Source organism: Crotalus tigris, unplaced genomic scaffold (genome assembly GCF_016545835.1).
Source record: "Crotalus tigris isolate CLP2741 ecotype Arizona unplaced genomic scaffold, ASM1654583v1 scf7180000019553.37968852642:3898890, whole genome shotgun sequence".
Classification (NCBI taxonomy): Eukaryota; Metazoa; Chordata; class Lepidosauria; order Squamata; family Viperidae; genus Crotalus; species Crotalus tigris.
The window spans coordinates 3574111-3592439 of record NW_024097591.1 but is presented as its reverse complement, the minus strand read 5'-3'; the positions used below and the strand labels follow the sequence as shown (position 1 = coordinate 3592439).

The window sequence follows — 18329 nt, the reverse complement described above, 5'->3', positions numbered from 1 at the left end:
GCGCGACGGCGCGGGGGAAAGAACGAAGAGGCCCCGCCCTTTAGTCAGAGGAAGCAGTGCGCATGCTCCGTTCTCTTGTTTTCTTCATTTTCTTTTTAAATAACAGCAGCCTGGCTTTTCAAGTGAAGGAAAACTTTGTATTTTGAATTCTGCAGAGCTGTTTGGCTTCTTCTCTGGGCGAGGAGGAGACAGTGCAGCTTTGGGGTTACAGGACGCCCAAATAAAAGGGGAAGAAAGTTCAGTGAATGCTTGTATATGCAGAGCTAATAAGTTACAAATAAAATTCCATTTACCAGTGAAAAAGGTGTTCAAAGGGGAAAAAAGGCAGCTGTTGCTGCAGAGGCCGCTTCTCAGAATGAAATAGAAATGGAACGCTGGAGGAAAAAATAGTTTATTGTTTTGCTTTTACATGTTGCAAGCAGAAGTGGGTCTCTCTCCACCCTAAACTTGGACACATGCAGAGAAAAGAGGCCTCGTCTTTGAACCTTTTGAGGCCTCCCTGGTGGGTTTTCCCACCCTACAATTCCCTGCTAATCATCTGCCCCCTTTTGCTCAATCTCCAGCAGCCCCTGGAAAATGGTCCAGAGGGTTGAAGCCCTGCTCCTTCCATGTGGCTGTGAGAGAAGGAAGGAAGGTAGCGCTATTAAATTATGCTGCCCTTGCAGAAGATGACCAAGAGCCTTCTGAGGAGCAATAAAACCCAGCTGAGCTGTCCTGGTCTAAATCATGGCTGATCAGCAAGCAGAAACTTGTATACTTTGGGCGTGGGATACAAGCAGATGATGGAGCACAAATGTCTGCCTCCCTTGAGGATGTCGAAGACAGATGCGAAAGCAGAATTCTTGGTCAACTCTGGATTATCACAAACGATCCCCATTTCAGTCTTTCAGACGACCAACTTTCCCCATTGGAAAAGAGGGTTGTATGTGAACAACATTCCCAAATCTATAAATTTGGCCCTGCGTTTCCTGCAGGCCTTGTGGAGCAATGACAAACAGAATAACAAAGCTGGAAGGGACCTTGGAGGTCTTCTAGTCCAACCCCAAAGCCAAGAGAGATTAGGGATGACAATTGCTTTTTTGGAGGCCGCCAGTCCTTTCCGTCGCTATCAGATCAGTCCAGGGGTTCCTCCTCCCAAGCGGAGGTGGGCATGGCCATGTAGGGGTCCACGATCAGTTTGGCGCACCTCACCATCATGACCAGCAGGAAGAGACACATCACGGAGAGGCAGGCCAGGCAGATGCCTTTGTCCACGTCCACAAAGGGCTCTGTTGTGGGACTTTCCATAGCCTGGATACCTTGGCACCAATCTGCTCAAAAGGTTTCCAGCGGATGGAGGGAAAATCTGAGTCCGAGGCTCGGGATTCAAAGAAGTGCTACAAGAAACGAGGCTGGTCTTGCAAGGAAAGGGAGGGCGCTCCTTGGAAGGAGCAGGGGTCCCCTCCGATCCACAGGGACTCCACGCCGGGCACCCGAAGGCTGTTCCTTGCCCTTCCGGAAAGCTGGGGGGCCACGTGGGAGAAACCGGCCTGCTGCTGCCGAGCTGCTCCGGCTCCTCCGAGCTGCCCCTGGAAATATCATGAATACTTCAGAAGGTGGGGCAGCAATACAGTATCACGTTTCCTGCCATCCCAGCGGAAGAGAGAGAAGGAGCCGGAGAGTCATGGTCCGTCTGGAAGGGGGGAATCTGTTTTTCATCCCCACTGGTGTCCAAGGGAGGACCTGGGCAGCTCTGGTGGGACGAGAGGTTTCAGCTGTGCTCCTGAACATGTGCAAAAGGCCTTTTGGCAGGGATTTCCGCACTATGTCTGGGGGTCCTTCTGGGTCTTGCCATTCGTTTGCTGGTGCAGCTGGACGGGAGGCGAAGGAGGGAGGGTTCTCCTGCAGGGCCTTCCAATGCAGCATTTGGCAGCGGCAGCCACAATCTGAGGACTGGACAGGGTAAAGGCGGAGAGAGGCTTGGGCTGGACTACACCTTCCATCCATCCCCCACCGGCCCAAAGGGTCCCTGTCCTTTGGGGTGTACAGAACTGGGCTTTTCCTTCCCTTGGGGGCAGCACAGGGACGTTGCCCCCAACCTTTCCAAATAAGGAAGCACCAGGTGGATTGGCTGAGAATTGGATTGTGCTCCAAGGGAACAGTTAGGAGGGGGATGTACGGTGGTCTTGCGGGGCACCAAAGCAAATTGCATTTGAAGAGGTCAAGCCAGCCCGTTAGGCTGGGGCAGATGGACTCTGTAGTGATTCGCCTGATGGGCTGGGGACGATGGGAGCCGATCCCAGCCCTGCCCTTGAAGGACGGCGGCGTCGCGTGGGACCTTTAAAGCGACGTCACTAGCTGGCCCGTGACGTCACCTTCGCCCCGCCCCTTCCCGGCGCTCAAGCCTCCCGCGGCATCACTTTTCCCCTACTTTTGGGCCACGCCTCCTTCCGCAGCGACGCCGCCGCGGGCCGCACCCACCTAGCGGGGCGAGCCAATGGGAGCGGGCGCTGCCTCTAGCAGCCCGCCCCTCGGTCCGGCCCCGTCAGGGATCGCCCGCCGCCGCCATCTTGGACCTGGCGCGAGTGAGGGGCGGCGGAGTCGGGGTGGGGGGGCGCCCGCCGGTGCAGCCATGGCAACCGCCGCCGCGGAGCAGGGTGAGTGAGAGTCGCTCGGGGAAAAAGGGGGGATGGTCTCAGGAGGGGGCTGGGGGGCTCTCGGCCCTCATTGCCTGCTGGGACTCCCTCTCCCATCTTCCGCAGCCAGCGCCTCCCTGGCTCTCCCAGGCCCTCCTTCCCATGCTCCCCAGCCACACCCGGGGAGACCTCCAGCTCCATCATCCCCCAACTCCAGAAAAGCTGAGGGAGGAGCCCAGGTGCTCTGGAAGACAATTCCTATAATCCCCAGCCGCCGTGCCCAAGCTGGCTGAGCCCCATGGGCCCGGCCAAGCCTTGGCAGGACAGCAGGAACGGCCCCTCGCTGCCCAGTGCTAGAAACAGCCGCCCATTGCGCTAGACTGCCGCTGGGCACAGCTTGTGGGGCGGCCCTTGGAGACGATGCCAAGGAAGCAGGCGGGGCCTGGAGGCTCTCCCGCCAGGGGGTCCTTCCAGGATGGGGGCTGCGGGCTGCCACTCCCTGGGACCCTCAAGACGAGGCCCAAAGGGGGCCGTTTTGAGCAGGGCGGTCATCCCACGACCCTCCTGGGTCCAGTTGATCTCTGCAGGTCATGGGCAGGATCCCAAGTCCCATCGCTCCCAGCCAAAGCAGCAGTGGCCTCCTGGACTTTCTGGCCTGCCTGCTAGGATGGACTGTGCTTGGTTAAATCTCTGCTCTCCTTGCAAAGCCAGATTGCAAAATCTGTTTTTTTTCCCCTGCTGCTGGGTTCCAGTTGCAAAATCCATGCGGTGCTGCTTCGTTCAGGATACGGTGAATAATAGCCAGTCAGTCTACAGAAAGTGTCCTTTAAGAGTTGTGTAGGCAAAGCTGAGCTTGTTTTGGCCCAGAGTTAGAGAAATGAAAGAGTGAGTTGGGTCTTGCCTGTTCAGGGGGTCCTCGCCTTACGACCACGATTGAGCCCAAACTGCTGCTAAGTGAAACATTAAGTGAATTTTGCCCCCTTTTACGACCTTCCTTGCCACAGTGGTTAAGTTAGCAACATGGTTCTTAAGTGAATCCGGCTCCCCCATTGTCAAAAAGTCACAAAAAGGGGATCACGTGACTCCCCCAGACACTGCGACCGTCATAAATATGAGTCAGTTGCCAAGCATCTGAAATTGGATTACAAGCGTCTGAATTTTGATCATGGAGATAGATGCTGCAACGCTCATGTGAAAAATGGCCACGAGCCACTTTTTTCAGGTCACTAAACAAACTGTTGTAAGTCAGGAGTTTATCTGTATATATCTGTAAAGGAAGCCACTCTTTCTACTTCTCTAAACAGCCCTTTTGTTATCCTGAGAAAGGCTTGTGAGAAACTCAAATGGAAGCGTAATTCATTGGTAACACCCTCTCCACACTCAGCAAATTTTTTATAGGACTTAAATAATTCTTAGTTCTTACAGTTACCGGAACTCAAGTGTGGCTTTTAAGATAGCGCAGCTTTTTTGTGATGCAAACTTCGTAGAGAACGCACACACATACACACCCCAGCCGTCTTTGTATACAGAATTATTTTGGAAATTCTTAGGAGGAATATGTCAGTGCTTGGCCAGCCTCTGATGTTTTGTTTCTGGGTTTTGAGACAGACCCCTGGCTCTTTTCGCAAAGACACTTTATTCTGGAAAAGAAGCCACAGCTTCAGATCTTGTCGGCTGTGTATTTAAAGCCCCAGGTTTGACCTGGCATTTGTGGTTTTAAAAAGGTCGGCTTGGTGTAGAGGCTCAATTGCAGCCCTGAGGACTGATAACTACTGCGTTTCATGTTGAAAGGGTTGTGACATCAAGGACTTCTTGTTATTGCCAAATTGCTACTCTAAATGCTTCTGTTTTCATATTGCAGTTCAGTTTGGAAACCAAAAAGCCAGTGGAGTCTGCCTGTAAATATTTATTTATCATAGGTGTAGCAAAATAGAACAGGTTTGGTGTTGTCTGTGCAATTGCGGTATTTTCTTTCAAAAGTCCAAATCTTGAATTTTTTTTTTTCTGCCAGGAAATCAACAGTTAAAATTCTTCTCTGGGAAGAAATTGTGGTGTGTTTTTTTCTGTTTATAGACATTCTAGGAAAATCTGGTGTCGGATCACCTCTGTTCTTCTGATTCGAGATACTTTTTTCATCTTTTTAGCTGCTTTTTAAAAGGGGGGGCTTTTAAAAGTGCTTTAGGTGGTTCCTAGTTTGTTTCTTTGCTTTTGCAACCTTTGTTACTTAATTCAGTTGGGCCTTCTTTTGAATGGGGGTGTTTGGGGTATTTCCTGGCCAGCAAAGCCATCTCCAACGTGCTCCGTTCGAATTGTGCTGCTAAGTTCTTTCATCTGGGCTTCATAATTCAGTGCAGAGTTTGCAATATTTTTTTCCCCCATGCGGCATCAATTTTCTTTCTCAAATTCAATGGGAGTGAAGGAAGCTGTGCGTTCTAGCGAAACCTGTGGCCTCTCAGAGCCTTTGCGTGTTTCCTTCATTTCCACAGTTCAAAGAATTGGTGTGACTTTCTGTGCTCGAATGGGTGACAACCAAGTTAGATCTTGCTTCAGATGTGGCTTACTACTAATAATAAGCCATCCTTTCTTCTTTTAGTGCAATCTTCTGAATGGAACCACAGGCATCAGACTGGGGCCTTCTCCCTCTCCAGGCTGTAATGTCTTTAAGGGCTATAACAGCTGAAACTATTTAATTAACTTGCATTTTTCAGTTTTCTGGAGAAATAATCAGTCTTTGAATTTGTTTCCGTATGTTTGAGACGTCATACAGGTAGTCCTCGAGCTTATGACCACGACTGAGCCCAAAATTTCTGTTGCTAAGCGAGACAGATCCTAAGTCTCTTTTTTCCAGGGCCACTGTAACTTCAAGCAGTCCCTAAGCGAGCTGTTGTAAGTTGAGGACTTCACGTTAGGATGAATGTTTTTACAAGCTGCCCAGAGTCATTCTGTTTCGAGCTGAGCAGCAAATAAGTTCAATAAATAAACGCCCAGCCCAGCCCCTCCAAACACCGTCCCATTTCTCTGCCTGTCCAGAAATGGCCTCGGATGTTCCTTCCTTGGGAGCCACTTCGGGCACGGCGGGAGCAGCCGCGCATCCCGCAGGAAGCCTCAGCCAGAGGAACAGCAAGCGGAGGACGGGGTACGTGACGTTAGGTGGGGTTTGGCCCGACAAGCGGGGAGGAGGGGCAGGAAAAGTCCTCTTGAGTGGCTCAAGGCTGGGCCTGACCCGGAAGGACTTCGCCCGCAATCCCTGTTTTTGTTCCTGTTGCGTTTTAGGCTCGATTTTGATGAAGATAGTGACGGGAACGGCAAATTTCTCAGGTGAGCTTCTTTTCCATTGGCAAGGAAGTTGGGGGGGGTAGAGGCAGAAGAGGATAACAGAGTTGGAAGGGGCTTTGGAGGTTTTCTAGTCCCACCCCCTGCTCAAACAGGAGACCTTGTACCGTTCCAGACATGCGCCTGTCCAGTCTCTTCTTCAAAACCTCCAGGGACAGGAGAGAAAGAATGCGCTCTTAAAGGCTGCTTGATTCAGAGAGAAGGGGAGGCTTCCCAAAACTTTATCCCAGGAAGCTGGGATATTTAACTCAAGCCCTTTCACGACGTCCTTCTCCTTGTTTTTCCAGATGTGAGGATGACCAGCTCTCCACCGACAAAGAGCGGTTTGCGAGGTAAGGATTTTTGCCCGGCGAGGAGAAGAGCCGCAGGGGATCCCTTGAGCCCGTTCCGCAAAGCGAGAAGTGGCATTTCCTGTGTTCAAATATAAGCAGCCTTCTTCCCTGATTCTTTGCAAAACAGTGGCTTTTTAGAAGCCAACATGGCCTAATTACGCTGAGTTAATTAAAGCACCACAGGAGGCTTTAATATCAATATTTTGCTATCCTTTAATATTACGCATCAAAGCTCCTTGCTTTTCCAATGGCAAAGTGGTTGGCTGGAAAAAGAGAGCGGCCGCCGGTATCCAGGTGTGTCTTTGTCATTTATGATTTGCTAGCACCTTGAACTAAGTTCATTGCAAAAAAAAATTTCCCCTCTTTATTTGCCAGTTTTAGGAAGTTGCTTGGGATTTTTGAGAACCATGAGGTTGCTGGCTGGGGAATTCTGGGAGTTGAAGTCCTCTCCTCTTAAAGCTGCTGAGGTTGAGAATCATTGGATTAGAGGCATCATAAAATTAACTCTGCTGAGACTGGTGCTCAAAAGCCTGAGGCTGTGTCTTGTTCCGTCGTTTTCTTTTCTGCTTTATCCTGGAAGAATTCTTGCTTTTTCTTTTTTTCTTTTTTTGCACTGAGGGGCTTGCAGCTTTTTGGGGCAGGGGGCAGAGATTGCCTCCCTGCTTCAGACCCCACCTCCTGAAATAATCCCCTCAACTCCCTCATTGCTCCATCCGCCCTTCCCTCCCTCTGTCTCTCCTTTCTCTCTCTTTTTTCTGCGCTTGTCGGGTCACGCCGACCCCCTCCTCACACTTTGGACTTCTTCCGGTGAGAACCAGGCCTGTCAGTTGGGTTTCCCCTTCTCTTTCTTGGCCTGGGAGGAGAAACCCACCCACCCCCTCCGGAGTTTTAGCTTAGCTCCCCCGTTTTATTTCTAGGTCTGACGACGAGCAGAGCTCGGCGGATAAGGAAAGGTTGGCCAGGTAGGAAGACCCAGGCTCTGGATTCCCCACGCATGACAAACCACAGTTTGTTCACTTCCCCCCCCACCCCTCCTCTTCTTCTGCTTCCCACCCACCACCTTTGCAGCCTCCCTCCCCCCCTTCCCCTTTTTCTTCCTTACTCAAGGGCTCCAAAGTGGATACACAGTTTGGGGGATCGGCCTTCCGGTCGGAAGCCATGAAAAACCGACCAGAAAAGGTAGCAGGCCGGGCTGCTGAAGTCTGGCTGAAACTAGTCGGGGTTTTGTGGACTCATTAAAGTCTCCGGGTCTCCCTTTGAGTTCCATTTTACAAACATTCTTGCTGCCGTTAATTGAGTCACTGCAGTTGTTAGCCACAGGATTGTTAATTGAATCTAGCTTTCCCAATGACTTTGCTTGTCCGGAGGGTGCAAAAGGGGGTCACGTGACCCTGGGAGACTGCAACCGTCATAAGTACGAGTCGGTTGCTGAGTTTGGAGAGACCTGCTGTAAAGCACCCCAGGATGGCCACGTTTGTCTCTCCCGCATCCTCCTCTTCACCCCACCTCCCAGCAGAGATTTCCTCCCTCCAGTGACTAGGGAGGATGGAGCAATTTAAAACTTCGGGGTTTTTTTCCTATTAAATCCGCCTAAAGCTTTTTCTTTCTTCACTACGTCATCCGCCCAGATCCATCTTCCATTCCGTGCTTCCAGGTGCCGGTTTTCTTATTAACTGAATTTCTCTCTCTCTCTCTTCCTCTCCCCTCTGCTAACTCCCACCCCCACAGAGATAGACTGCCTCTGTTCATGGAGGCTCCATTCACAGTCCCCATCGGACCCTGACCTCCAAGCTCTTTCTAAGAGCTTCCCATTGTTGATCGAGGGACAACAGATCCCACCTCCCCACCACCCCCCTGTCCTCCCCACCTGTAATTGGATTTTAATAGATTAAAATTAAGATAGAGATGGATGGATGGACGGACAGACAGAAAGACAGACAGATAGAGATAGACAGATTTTTATGATTGTAAACCACCCAGAGTTACCACGTAGTAAGATGGGCAAGTCAACCGTTTTTACAAATAAATCTGCTTCTCTGTCCCTCAACTGTTTCCAGTGCCACTCTCCTCGAGGCCTTTTCTGCTCTCCTCCGTCTGCATGCCCGGCACGCCGCCTCTTTCCCAGCCTTAACGCCTCTTGGTCCCCCTTCCTTTCTCCTTCCTCCCCTCCCCACCTGCCGCCTCTCCCTCTTTGGGACAAGCCTGGCCGGTTCTCCTTTCTCTGCTCCGCTCTCCCTCCCCAGGGAGAACCACAGCGAGATCGAGCGCCGGCGCCGGAACAAGATGACCGCCTACATCACGGAGCTCTCCGACATGGTGCCCACCTGCAGCGCCCTGGCCCGCAAGCCGGACAAGCTCACCATCCTGCGCATGGCCGTCTCCCACATGAAGTCGCTGCGGGGCACCGGGAACACCTCCACGGATGGCAGCTACAAGCCCTCCTTCCTCACCGACCAGGTCTCTCTCCCCCCCTCTGCGTTTCTGGGTGGGGGGGGAGGATGGGGCTGGACGGTTGTTAGTATGGGAAGGAAACTGATCCGGGGGGGAGGTTTGCAACTCTAGCTGAATTTCAATTTCAATTAATCCGTGGGACGGCTTCCCTCCAGAAGTTGTGGGGGCTCCAACACTGGAGCTTTTTAAGAAGAGACTGGACAGCCATTGGTCTGAAGCGGGAGAGGGTCTCCTGCTCGAGCAGGGGGTTGGGCTAGATGACCTCCAGGGTCCCTTCCAACTCTGTTATTCTGCTCTCCTTTGCAGAGCTCCCTAGTTCTGCTTTGAACCCTTCGTGGCTCCTGGCCGTGGTGTGCAGGAGAGTTGGCAGCCTTGCGGGTCCCCATCAGAGGGGGGCTCCTTGGTCCTGCGCCCTGCTCCCCATTTCAGTTGCTCTCTTCCCCCCCCCCCAGGAGCTGAAACACCTGATCCTGGAGGCGGCCGATGGCTTCCTCTTTATCGTCTCCTGCGAGACGGGCCGGGTGGTCTACGTCTCCGACTCGGTGACGCCCGTCCTGAACCAGCCCCAGTCGGAGTGGTTCGGGAGCACCCTCTACGAGCAGGTGCACCCCGACGACGTGGAGAAGCTGCGGGAACAGCTGTCCACCTCGGAGAACGCGCTGAGCGGTAGGTGTTCCCCACCGGCTCAGCTCGGTTTGGGATGCGAAGAGCCGGTTCTTCTTCTCTGCTGCGGGAAGCAGCCCGGTCCTCATTTTGTGGCTCGGCTTGGCTTCCTCAGGCCGCATCCTGGATCTGAAGACGGGGACGGTCAAGAAGGAGGGTCAGCAGTCCATGAGGATGTGCATGGGGTCCCGGAGGTCCTTCATCTGTCGGATGAGGTACGTTGGAATCCGGCTGTCGTGCCGAAGGGGGCAGCGGGCTTCACTGACATCAGGGGTGTCCAACCTTAAGACATGTGGACTTCAACTCCCAGCATTCCCCAGCCCGACTTAAGCACGCTTTCTTTTAACCACCAATTCTTGCCTGGCCACAACAAGCCAGGATTGTGCTGCTTTGGGACCAAGGACAGGCAGTTAGGTCAGCGGAGGAAGGGGCTCATGTAACACTGGTCACGACACCTTTTGCGGGGGGTTTCCTGTCAGCCCCTGCCAGTTTAGCAGATAGGTGCAGGGGAGGCCTCTGCATCAGCCTCTCTCTGTCCTGGCAGAAAGCTGAAATTCAGATTTATTTTTTAATCCCTTGTCCTGCAGATGTGGGAACGCAACAGTCGATCCCGTCTCCATGAACCGGCTGAGCTACATGAGGAATCGCTGCAGGTAAGGGCTGTCTGCAGAAACCGGAGCAAGACAGCCCGGTTGTCAGACTTCAAAAGGACACGTTTGTTTAGTTGGCTTGGGGGTTTTGTCACTCCCCCCTCCAGATAGTCTATAAACCCTTGCCAAATCTCTTTGCTTTCCAGGAACGGACTGGGTGCCATCAAAGAGGGGGAGCCCCATTTTGTGGTCGTCCACTGCACAGGATACATCAAGGCTTGGCCCCCAGCCGGTAACTCACCTGGTCCAGCAGAGCTTCAGCTGCCTGGCTCCCCCCCCTCCCCGCTTCTGACAGTCTGCTGTCACTAAAAAAAAAACTAGAAGGGGGGGACAGAGGAACCCCAAACCATTGCCTGCGGAAGCCATTTGGCTCGAAGTGGTTCTGAATTCAAATCCTCCTTCCCAGGAGTTTCCCTGCCCGATGATGACCCGGATGCCGGACAGGGCAGCAAATTCTGCCTGGTGGCCATCGGCAGGTTGCAGGTAGGCTGAAGCTGAGTGTGGTTGTGGCCATACTCCAGGGGATAATCAGTCGCCCAGAGGGTAGAGCAGCCCCGGCACTCACTGGAGTTTTCTCCCCTTTTCCCTAGGTTACCAGCTCCCCCGGCTGCACCGACATGAACACGGTATGTCAGCCCACCGAATTCATCTCCCGGCACAACACGGACGGTCTGTTCACCTTCGTGGACCACCGCTGCATGGCCACAGTGGGCTACAAGCCCCAGGTAGGGTCCCAGAGCTTTGGAGAGATTTTCAGAGGCATTTCTCTGTGGCCAAAACAAACTCGGGAGAAAACGGTGCCAGGTGTGGCTACGCAGGACTTCCTCTTCCGTGGCCCCGGAGGGTGGAGGGGAAGGGGGCTGCTTTGCCAATGGTGTCTCTCCTCCTTGCTAGGAACTCCTGGGAAAGGACATTGTTGAGTTCTGCCATCCTGAAGACCAGCAGCTGTTGAGGGACAGCTTCCAGCAGGTAACCCCATGGCAGGGCAGCTCAATTTCGGCCATCAGCAGAGCCAGGCCTGGATGCTGGAGCTGGGATTGCCTAATACGTGTCCGGGCTTAACACAGAAGGCGTGGAGAGAGAGAGAGAAGGGGGCTTGCAAAGGGTCCATAACACGGCATTCCACCCCATAACCATCATCACTTTGGCCCTCCAGGCACCTGTTGAAAGGTGGGCCTAGGAGCTACCAAGTCTCCCAGCTGTTGCCGGCTCGCCAAACCTGGCAACGTTAAGACTTGAGGACTTCAACTCCCAGAATTCCTCAGCCAGCTATGTCTTAACATTGCCAGGTTTGGGGACCCCTGTTTTAGGAGAGGGAGCACTCTGCCTTGTGGGTCCAAGAGACTCGATAGTCTTTTGGGGCCCCTCGTTTTAGAACGAGATGGCAGGGCACATCCTCCCTCCCATGTTCGGGCACCAGCAGAAAGGCGCATTGGCCCTCCCGACGGCAGGGGGGGGCCTCAGGGTCTTTGCGGGTCAAGCCCTGGACTCCCGGCAGCGCCTGACAGGGTGCAACCCCTTTTTCCAGGTGGTGAAGTTAAAGGGCCAGGTGCTCTCCGTCATGTTCCGTTTCCGATCCAAGAACCGCGAATGGCTCTGGATGCGGACTAGCTCCTTCACTTTCCAGAACCCCTACTCGGACGAGATCGAGTACATCATCTGCACCAACACCAACGTGAAGTACGTACTCGGGACGCCAGCCTCGGCACGGACTGCGCCCAGGTTGCCCTCGAGGTGTCAAGGGGAGGAAACTTTAGTTCCGCGGAGGCTCAGCCTTCCTTCGTTGCGATTGGTCGCCCTGCTGTGATGTCAGGGCAAGCGGGCGGGACTTTCTCACGGGGAGGAGGCCGGCCAGCAGGAGGAGCCCCTGGGCTTCCTTTCACGGCGATGTCAGTTAACGATCGCGGTCTCCGGAAAACCAAGCCATCTCCATCCCCATCTCCATTGTTTAGCTTCAGGGATGGGCTGGTGAAAGCCGCTGCGCCCGAGCCAAGGGAGATTGAGGGGATCTGCAGACCAACCGATGGTGACCACGTTGTCTCGGGAGCCCCCCAAGGCTGTGGTTGCAGGAGGGTCTTCCTGGAAAGTCAGAAGCAGCTTGGAGGGCCCAGCGGGGGCTCTTTGGGGATCGCCTGGCCTGCTTTGCAAAGGAGGATTTTAAGTCCTGGGTGCAAAGCTTCCTCCGTGGCCCCCTCTGTCCCCGAAGGGGCTGCCTGCCTCATGGTTCCCCTTCCCTGCAGGAATGCCAACCAGGACACCCGGCCGGCCGTCTCGAACGCAATGCAGCGGCCCCAGTTAGGCCCCAATGTCAGCCTGCCTTTGGAGATGGGCCCGGGCCACCTGGCCGCCAGGTAAGGGCCGTGGACTTGTTTTGAGGGCTCCCAGGTCCCTGGGCCTGCTTCTCTAGGTACCTTCCGCTCCAGATGAGCCTGTTTCCCGACCTGAGTCTCTGCCTTTTAGGTCGCAGCCAGCCCAGCCGGCAGAGCTCGAGGTGGTTCCCGGGAGAGAGAGCTTAGCCACTTACGAACACCCGCAGGTAAGGGGGTGGCAGGGTGCCAGGCGCCGATGCGGGCATGAAGCGCAGATGGTGGGTAAGTATTTGGGTCACTCTCTTTTTCTCCAGGCTGCCCTTCAGGCTGTGAGCGCCTCTGGCCCCGAGCACAGCAAGCCTCTGGAGAAGCCCGGGGTCCTCTTCGGCCAGGAGCGGGACCCCCGCTTAAGCGAGATCTACGGCGGCATCAGCCCAGGTACGGGGTGGAGGGCCAGGCCTCGTTCCCGCGATCTCCCTTCCGTGGGGCGGTTTCTAAAGTGTGCCTGCCTAAAACATCCCCTTTGGGGTCTCTCTCTCGCAGACCAGACGAAGCCCATTTCGGCCAACTCGGTGCCCACCAGCCAGCCCCTCTTCGCCCCAGGGAACAGCTTCGGGGCTTCCGGCCCCGCTGAGAGCTTCCAGTAAGGCTCAGAGGCTGCCCCCTTTCTTTCACGACGGCTCTGCTCTTTACACCGCCCATTCCCCTGGGGGCTGAGAATCTGGGGGGGTGGGCGAGGGAGGCGTCCTGGGGGCTTCCCCTTCCCCTTGATGTTCCCAGCCGGGTTCCAGGTCTCCCAAGCAGGGTTTTCCTTTCGTTCCACTCTTCACGCGGTCTCTCTTCCCCTCCGCCAGCAGCAGCAGCAACACCCTGGCGCCCCCCGTGAACGTCCTGCAGCCTGGCCGGGCACACTCGACCGCAGCCGGACCCATCCTGGCCCATCTCTCCCGCCACGCCAGCCCCGGCCAGGTTTCCGGAAGCGGCTGGGCTTCGGGATCGCGCCCGCCTTTCACGGCCCAAGTAATTCTTGTTCTTTCTTCCTCCGCAGCCCCCTCCCTACAAAGTGTCCCTTGGGGTCAAGGGTGAGAACTGCAAGGCCTGCCCCTTCGCCTGCTTTCCTGCTGACCTGTGGCCTCTCTGGTTGGGGGGGAGTCCTCAAGCTTCTCCGAGGACCCCCAGCACCGCCCCTTCCCTTTCTGGGACTCTGACTTGGGCCTGTCTTCGCTTTCCCAACGGCCTGGACTTCTCTCAGAAAACCCCAAAGTTTGGGAAATTTATCGCTTCCTTTCTGCTCTTCTCCAGCCAGCGGCTTCCCAGCCGGTGAAGACTCGCCCCCCCTCCTTTGCCATGGGCAGCTTCCAGGCCACGCCGTCCTCCTTCGGCCCCATGCCAAACCCCGGGTCCGCGGCCTCGCCAGCCGGGGCTCCCTACCCAAGTCTTGCCGGTCGGAATGCCCCTTTCGGTAAGTCCCTCGGCTGCCCTTGGAGCCACCCGCGGGCTCAGTCTCCTGGTAGCTGTGGTGCCTTGGCAGTCACTCGGTGTTAAATGAGCTTCTCTGGGCAGCTGGGAAGGAGCCCAGAGGCATTTAGCTGTGCCTTTCTGACCCAGAGCTGGTTGTTGAAAAGGGGACTGAAAGGTCTTCGTCTCTTGTGGGTTCTCCTTCCTTCTTTCCTTCCTTCCTGCTGGCCATTCCAGGTAGACCAGACGGGAAACAGATCCCACTTTATAGTAAGGCTACGTTAACCCAAGGTCTGTGTCTCTCTCTCACTCGCCTTTCCTCAGCTGCCGGAGAGAGCGGGCAGAATCCGGCCCCGTTCCAGGCGCGGACGGCAGAAGGAGTCGGCGTTTGGCCCCAGTGGCAGAGCTCAGGCGAGCCCCACGTCCAGCAGCAGTCTACCCAGGCAGAGGTCTTCCCGGTGAGTCAGAAGCAACCAAGGGGGAGCGGAAGGATTGTGCAAGAAGTCCTCAACTTACGACCGTTCGTTTAGCAACAGTTCAAAATTAAGACGGCCTCGGGAAAAATGACAATGGTCACCACTGTCACACCATGCCCGCAGTCACAACTCAATCCCTTTGACAACCGGTTCACATTTAGGCGATTTGCGACCTTCTGTCTGATTTGCTTAACAACCGCAGTAAAAAAAAGGTCGCAGAATTGGGTCTGATGACTTGCTTAGAGGCCGCATCGCTTAGCGACTGAAGTTCCGGTCCCGGTTGAGGCTGTAAGTCAAGGAATGAGAGCAAAGGAGAAAAACGCAGATCAGTTTCACGGCTCGGCTCACCCCGCACATTGGGGTCCTCCTCTCTTGAGCCCTGCCTGCGTTTAGAAGCGAACCCAGTTTAATGGCAGCTGTTGTTTTATCCCGGGTTATAAAAGTGACGGCTCCTCTCTTTGGGTTTCCAGGATATGCTGTCCATGCTGGGGGAACAAGGAACCAACTACAGCAGCGAAGAATTTCCCGAACTGAACATATTTCCGCCCTTTTCGGAGTAAGCGAGGGAGACCATCTGCCACGATGGGACGTTATTCTGTGTAGCAACATGGAGGGGGTCTCTTCCTCACCTCCCCCCAATCCTTTGCAAAGAGCCCCCAAGTCTTCCTGGGGGGGGGGAACAAAAGTCTCCAAGGGGGGTCACAAACACAGGTGAGCTGAGGCTTGACCTTCCCACCAAATCTGCCCAGGAAGACCCTCCCTCCCTCCCGCGACGGGCATTACTCAGAGACCCTCCGGGAGAAAGGAACTGATAGGATATCTTGTTTTTTTTCCCCTCCGACATCCAACACGGGAAAAGATGCTCGGGAAGGAAAAAGCTCAGCAGGTTGTTATTGTTATTAATTTTTTTTTTGGTCTTGTTTTGTTTTTAATTCTACGGCATAATCTTTTATACCTACCTTGTATTCTCATTTATACACGCCGAGGGAGCTGTGTTTTGTGAAGAGGCTCCTGCTTCTTAGGCGGTTTTGTGACTTGTGAACCGGGCGGAAATCCTGGCCCCGTGTTTCTTCCCTCGCACGCTCGCACACGCGTGTCTCTTGTCTCACAAGCAGTATTAATGAAATGCTGGGGGGAGGGGGCTGACATACCCCTCCCTCCTCATCTGTTCCCTTTGTTGGTTAGCTCGTCTTTCCATACCTCTTTCGGGCCACGCTGTGCTCTGCGCTTGGAGACTGTGCTGGCACAATCTTCTTCGTGAAAATCTCCCTTTTTGGGGGACGGGGCGATTGACAATCATGGTGGACGGCAAGGAAGCCAGGAGAAAAAAAACTCCCTGTTTTAAAATAATGTTTAGGGCCCTGATTGGGGGAGGGGCCGTCCCCGTCTTGGAAAGTAGGAAAACGATGCTGGTTCAGTCCTGGAGGTGATCAAGGGAAGCCGCTTGGTACCTTTTCCAGCCGTTTTTCCAAGTCGGGCGTGGGTCAGGGTGCTTTCTTGCGCCCCCTCCCCTCCCTTCCCAATCTCTGTGAAGCCCTTTTCCTCTCTATTTGTACGCGCTTTACCACGGGGACACCAAAAAGCCATAAAAATTGCACAAAGTTCACACGGCGTTTTGTCTTCCTTGAGATCGCTAAACTCGCACAGCGTCCTTGGCTTCACCGTCGGAAGTGAAAGGCACGTTATTTTTAAACTCTGCTGCAGGTGGGAGCTTTCCTCCTGCCACAGGTAACGTTCCCCACCCTGTGCGGCGGTCTCTTTCCGTTCGAAAGACTCGGCAAGCGGACGGCCATCGCCACGCTTGGAGACCTCGAAGGGCCCGCTTGCAGCTCCCGTTTTGCAGGGCGCCTGTCTTGGCATCAGGAGAGCTGGGCAGAGTCTGAAGCAGATGGCTGCTCCGGGTCTCTTTGCAAAGGTTTATCTGCACGCTTCGCAAAAAGGAATCTACTTTTCATCAGCCGGGAAAAGAAGAATCAAGTTTTGGAAAAGTTGCACCGTTTGCATTTCCAGAATATGCAGAAAAGGGGGGGGGGAACAATCACGTGATCAACTGATTAAATTCCCCATCTGGTGGTTGCTCAAAACTGGCTTTGATTCAGAAATCAGTCTGGAGACAAGCCTTCTTGGAAGGAGCAATGGCACTTTTCTGGGAATGGCTTTTGGTGAACTAAGCCTTGGTCCCGAAGAAGTCAGAACCGCATGACTCAGTCACATGTTTTCACTTAGTTTTATTTTATTTTTTTCTGGTCATGGTTTTTTCCTGTTTTAAAAATCCTCAGCTGCCTTAGTCACGGTAGGAAAAACAGCTCAGGATCCTGGGTCACCTTGAAAGCCGACAAGACTTAAGAGCAGTTAAATTTTTAAATTTACCGACAAAGAAAACACACAAAAGAGTCTGTCGCAGAAGCGACTGCCGGTGAAGGCTCCTAGATGGGGGCTGAAAGGCGGAAGCGGCAGGCTCCATCCCATAATTTGGGGTAGACTAGGTTGCCCTGATAGACTGGTCTCACCAGAAAACACTTAAGAGCAGTGTTGTTTTTGTGCCTTTACACTCCATCGTTGCTCCATACAGGAGGGCAAATTTGTAAGTTGCTTTTTCCTGCCAAATGATTAACGTGGCTGCTTGTACGTTGAAAGTGTCCAAGAGTGGCTAAAATTGTTCCAGATTTCTTCCTGAGATTGGAGAGGTTTCCATTTCAGATCTTGTTTGTAAATGGGAGTGAGGAGGCTTAGGGCAAAAACGTGCTGACCTTCGACTGGGACAAAATGACTTTTTCACTACAGTTACAGATATCCAGAAGACGAGGCAACCTTGCTGTAGGCCTGGATGTCTCTGTAATCCACAAAGCAGAGTGTCAATCAGGCTCCCCTACCCTCAGTTGGCAGTTAGAAGCCAGGACCATGATTGAATGTCACAGAGGACATTATTTCTTAACATCTAGACCCCAAATCCTGATCAAGACAGGTAAGACAAACAGCCGTGCAGGAAAAAGCCAGCAAACCACGTCATCCCTTGTGTCAAAACACTTGACAGTATTGCCTAAATTGGTAACACAACAATGCTTGGCATCTGCCTTGTGGTTTGCAGGTTTATTTCAAGACGCTGTGGGCAAATGAAAGCTGGGCCTGTGCGCCTGAATCGCTTCTGCATTTTGTCTTGCACCTGGTGTGCCATGACGCCAATTTGTGCTCGCCCCATCAGAGGAGTTCCTAAGACAGCACAAGGGAACAAATCTCGACCAGCTTTCTTCTCGACCTAGCAAGAAATGAAATAAATTTCAGTCCCGAGGATGGATGGCGGGAGCTGTGAATCCCCTTCTGTTTTATTTTCCCAAAGAAAAATACGAGAAATAAGCTTTTCTGCAAGCGAAACTGAAAGGAACTCTTGTCCTTCCAGTTCTCAGAACGTGAGATTGCTAGATAAGTCTAATCTGATCCCAAACCTGCCCAACGGAGGCGGGGAAAACAACAAGCCATTTCTGAACTTAATAAATAAAAATCTGTGCTGAAAACCAGAGAAAACCTTGTTTTTTATTTAGTGCCCTGAAGAAGGCCGTTGATGAGATCGGCTCACGGACTGAAAGGGGGAAGGGCATTTTCATGACAACCTGCAAGTGGAGAAGGAAATAACGGATCCTCCCGCGTAATAAGGAGGAAAATACTGAGATCGGATCAGGACGGCCTTGAAGCATCTTGCAGAGCATGGGAAGAGATGTTCAAAAGCAGCCAGCTTCGGAAGAGAAGTGAAAGAAAAGTCCCTCCGATTTGGGTGTGAATTGGCCCCACTTTCTCTGTTCGCCCTCCTTACTCCAGGCCACCTCAGAAATTGTGCCTAAACCAGGATTTGCTAGCTTTGTGGGTGCATAACGCAGCTGAGCCATAAAAGCTGCGAATCGGGCCTGATTTGAAAGTTCTGCAACTTTGCAAGGAGAACAAAGACCTTGCAAGTTCAGGGAAAGGATTTTTTTTTTTCTCCCCCTGCCTTGCAATGCCTTCATTCTTGATTTGTTCAAAATCCTCTTTCCATGTTCTCAGTTCTGTT

The 18329-nt window shown here is 53.4% G+C and overlaps 2 protein-coding genes across 6 annotated transcripts; one reads left to right on the top strand and one right to left on the bottom strand.

Annotated features, from left to right (window-relative positions):
- Positions 1-629: 629 nt before the first annotated feature.
- On the bottom strand, positions 630-2305 carry CTXND2 (cortexin domain containing 2). Its single transcript, XM_039363495.1, has one exon. The coding sequence runs from the start codon at positions 1285-1287 to the stop codon at positions 1114-1116; it is 174 nt and encodes a 57-aa protein (XP_039219429.1). The 5' UTR covers positions 1288-2305; the 3' UTR covers positions 630-1113.
- Positions 2306-2509: 204 nt separating this feature from the next.
- ARNT (aryl hydrocarbon receptor nuclear translocator) lies at positions 2510-15893 on the top strand. 5 transcript variants are annotated; one of them, XM_039363308.1, is made up of 22 exons: positions 2510-2636; positions 5646-5751; positions 5889-5933; positions 6236-6280; positions 7198-7242; positions 8524-8737; positions 9184-9397; positions 9510-9609; positions 9982-10047; positions 10191-10276; positions 10451-10527; positions 10635-10769; positions 10939-11013; positions 11573-11724; positions 12285-12395; positions 12505-12580; positions 12668-12791; positions 12897-12996; positions 13208-13373; positions 13656-13815; positions 14136-14269; positions 14758-15893. In XM_039363308.1, exons 1-22 carry the CDS (start codon positions 2612-2614, stop codon positions 14845-14847), a joined length of 2346 nt encoding a protein of 781 aa, XP_039219242.1. In that variant the 5' UTR covers positions 2510-2611; the 3' UTR covers positions 14848-15893. The 5 variants fall into 5 exon arrangements, with proteins under 5 accessions (XP_039219242.1, XP_039219244.1, XP_039219246.1 ...); XM_039363309.1 differs by having other exon boundaries at positions 2612-2636; positions 13211-13373; XM_039363310.1 differs by lacking the exon at positions 7198-7242.
- The last annotated feature ends 2436 nt before the right edge of the window (positions 15894-18329 follow it).

Excerpts from the sequence above, each read along its gene's own strand:
- CTXND2 (XM_039363495.1), bottom strand. The coding sequence starts at position 1,287 with ATGGAAAGTCCCACAACAGAGCCCTTTGTGGACGTGGACAAAGGCATC.
- ARNT (XM_039363308.1), top strand. The coding sequence starts at position 2,612 with ATGGCAACCGCCGCCGCGGAGCAGG. Across the intron at positions 11,725-12,284 it reads TGCACCAACACCAACGTGAA|GAATGCCAACCAGGACACCC; the intron begins GTACGTACTCGG and ends CCTTCCCTGCAG. Across the intron at positions 12,581-12,667 it reads CCACTTACGAACACCCGCAG|GCTGCCCTTCAGGCTGTGAG; the intron begins GTAAGGGGGTGG and ends CTTTTTCTCCAG.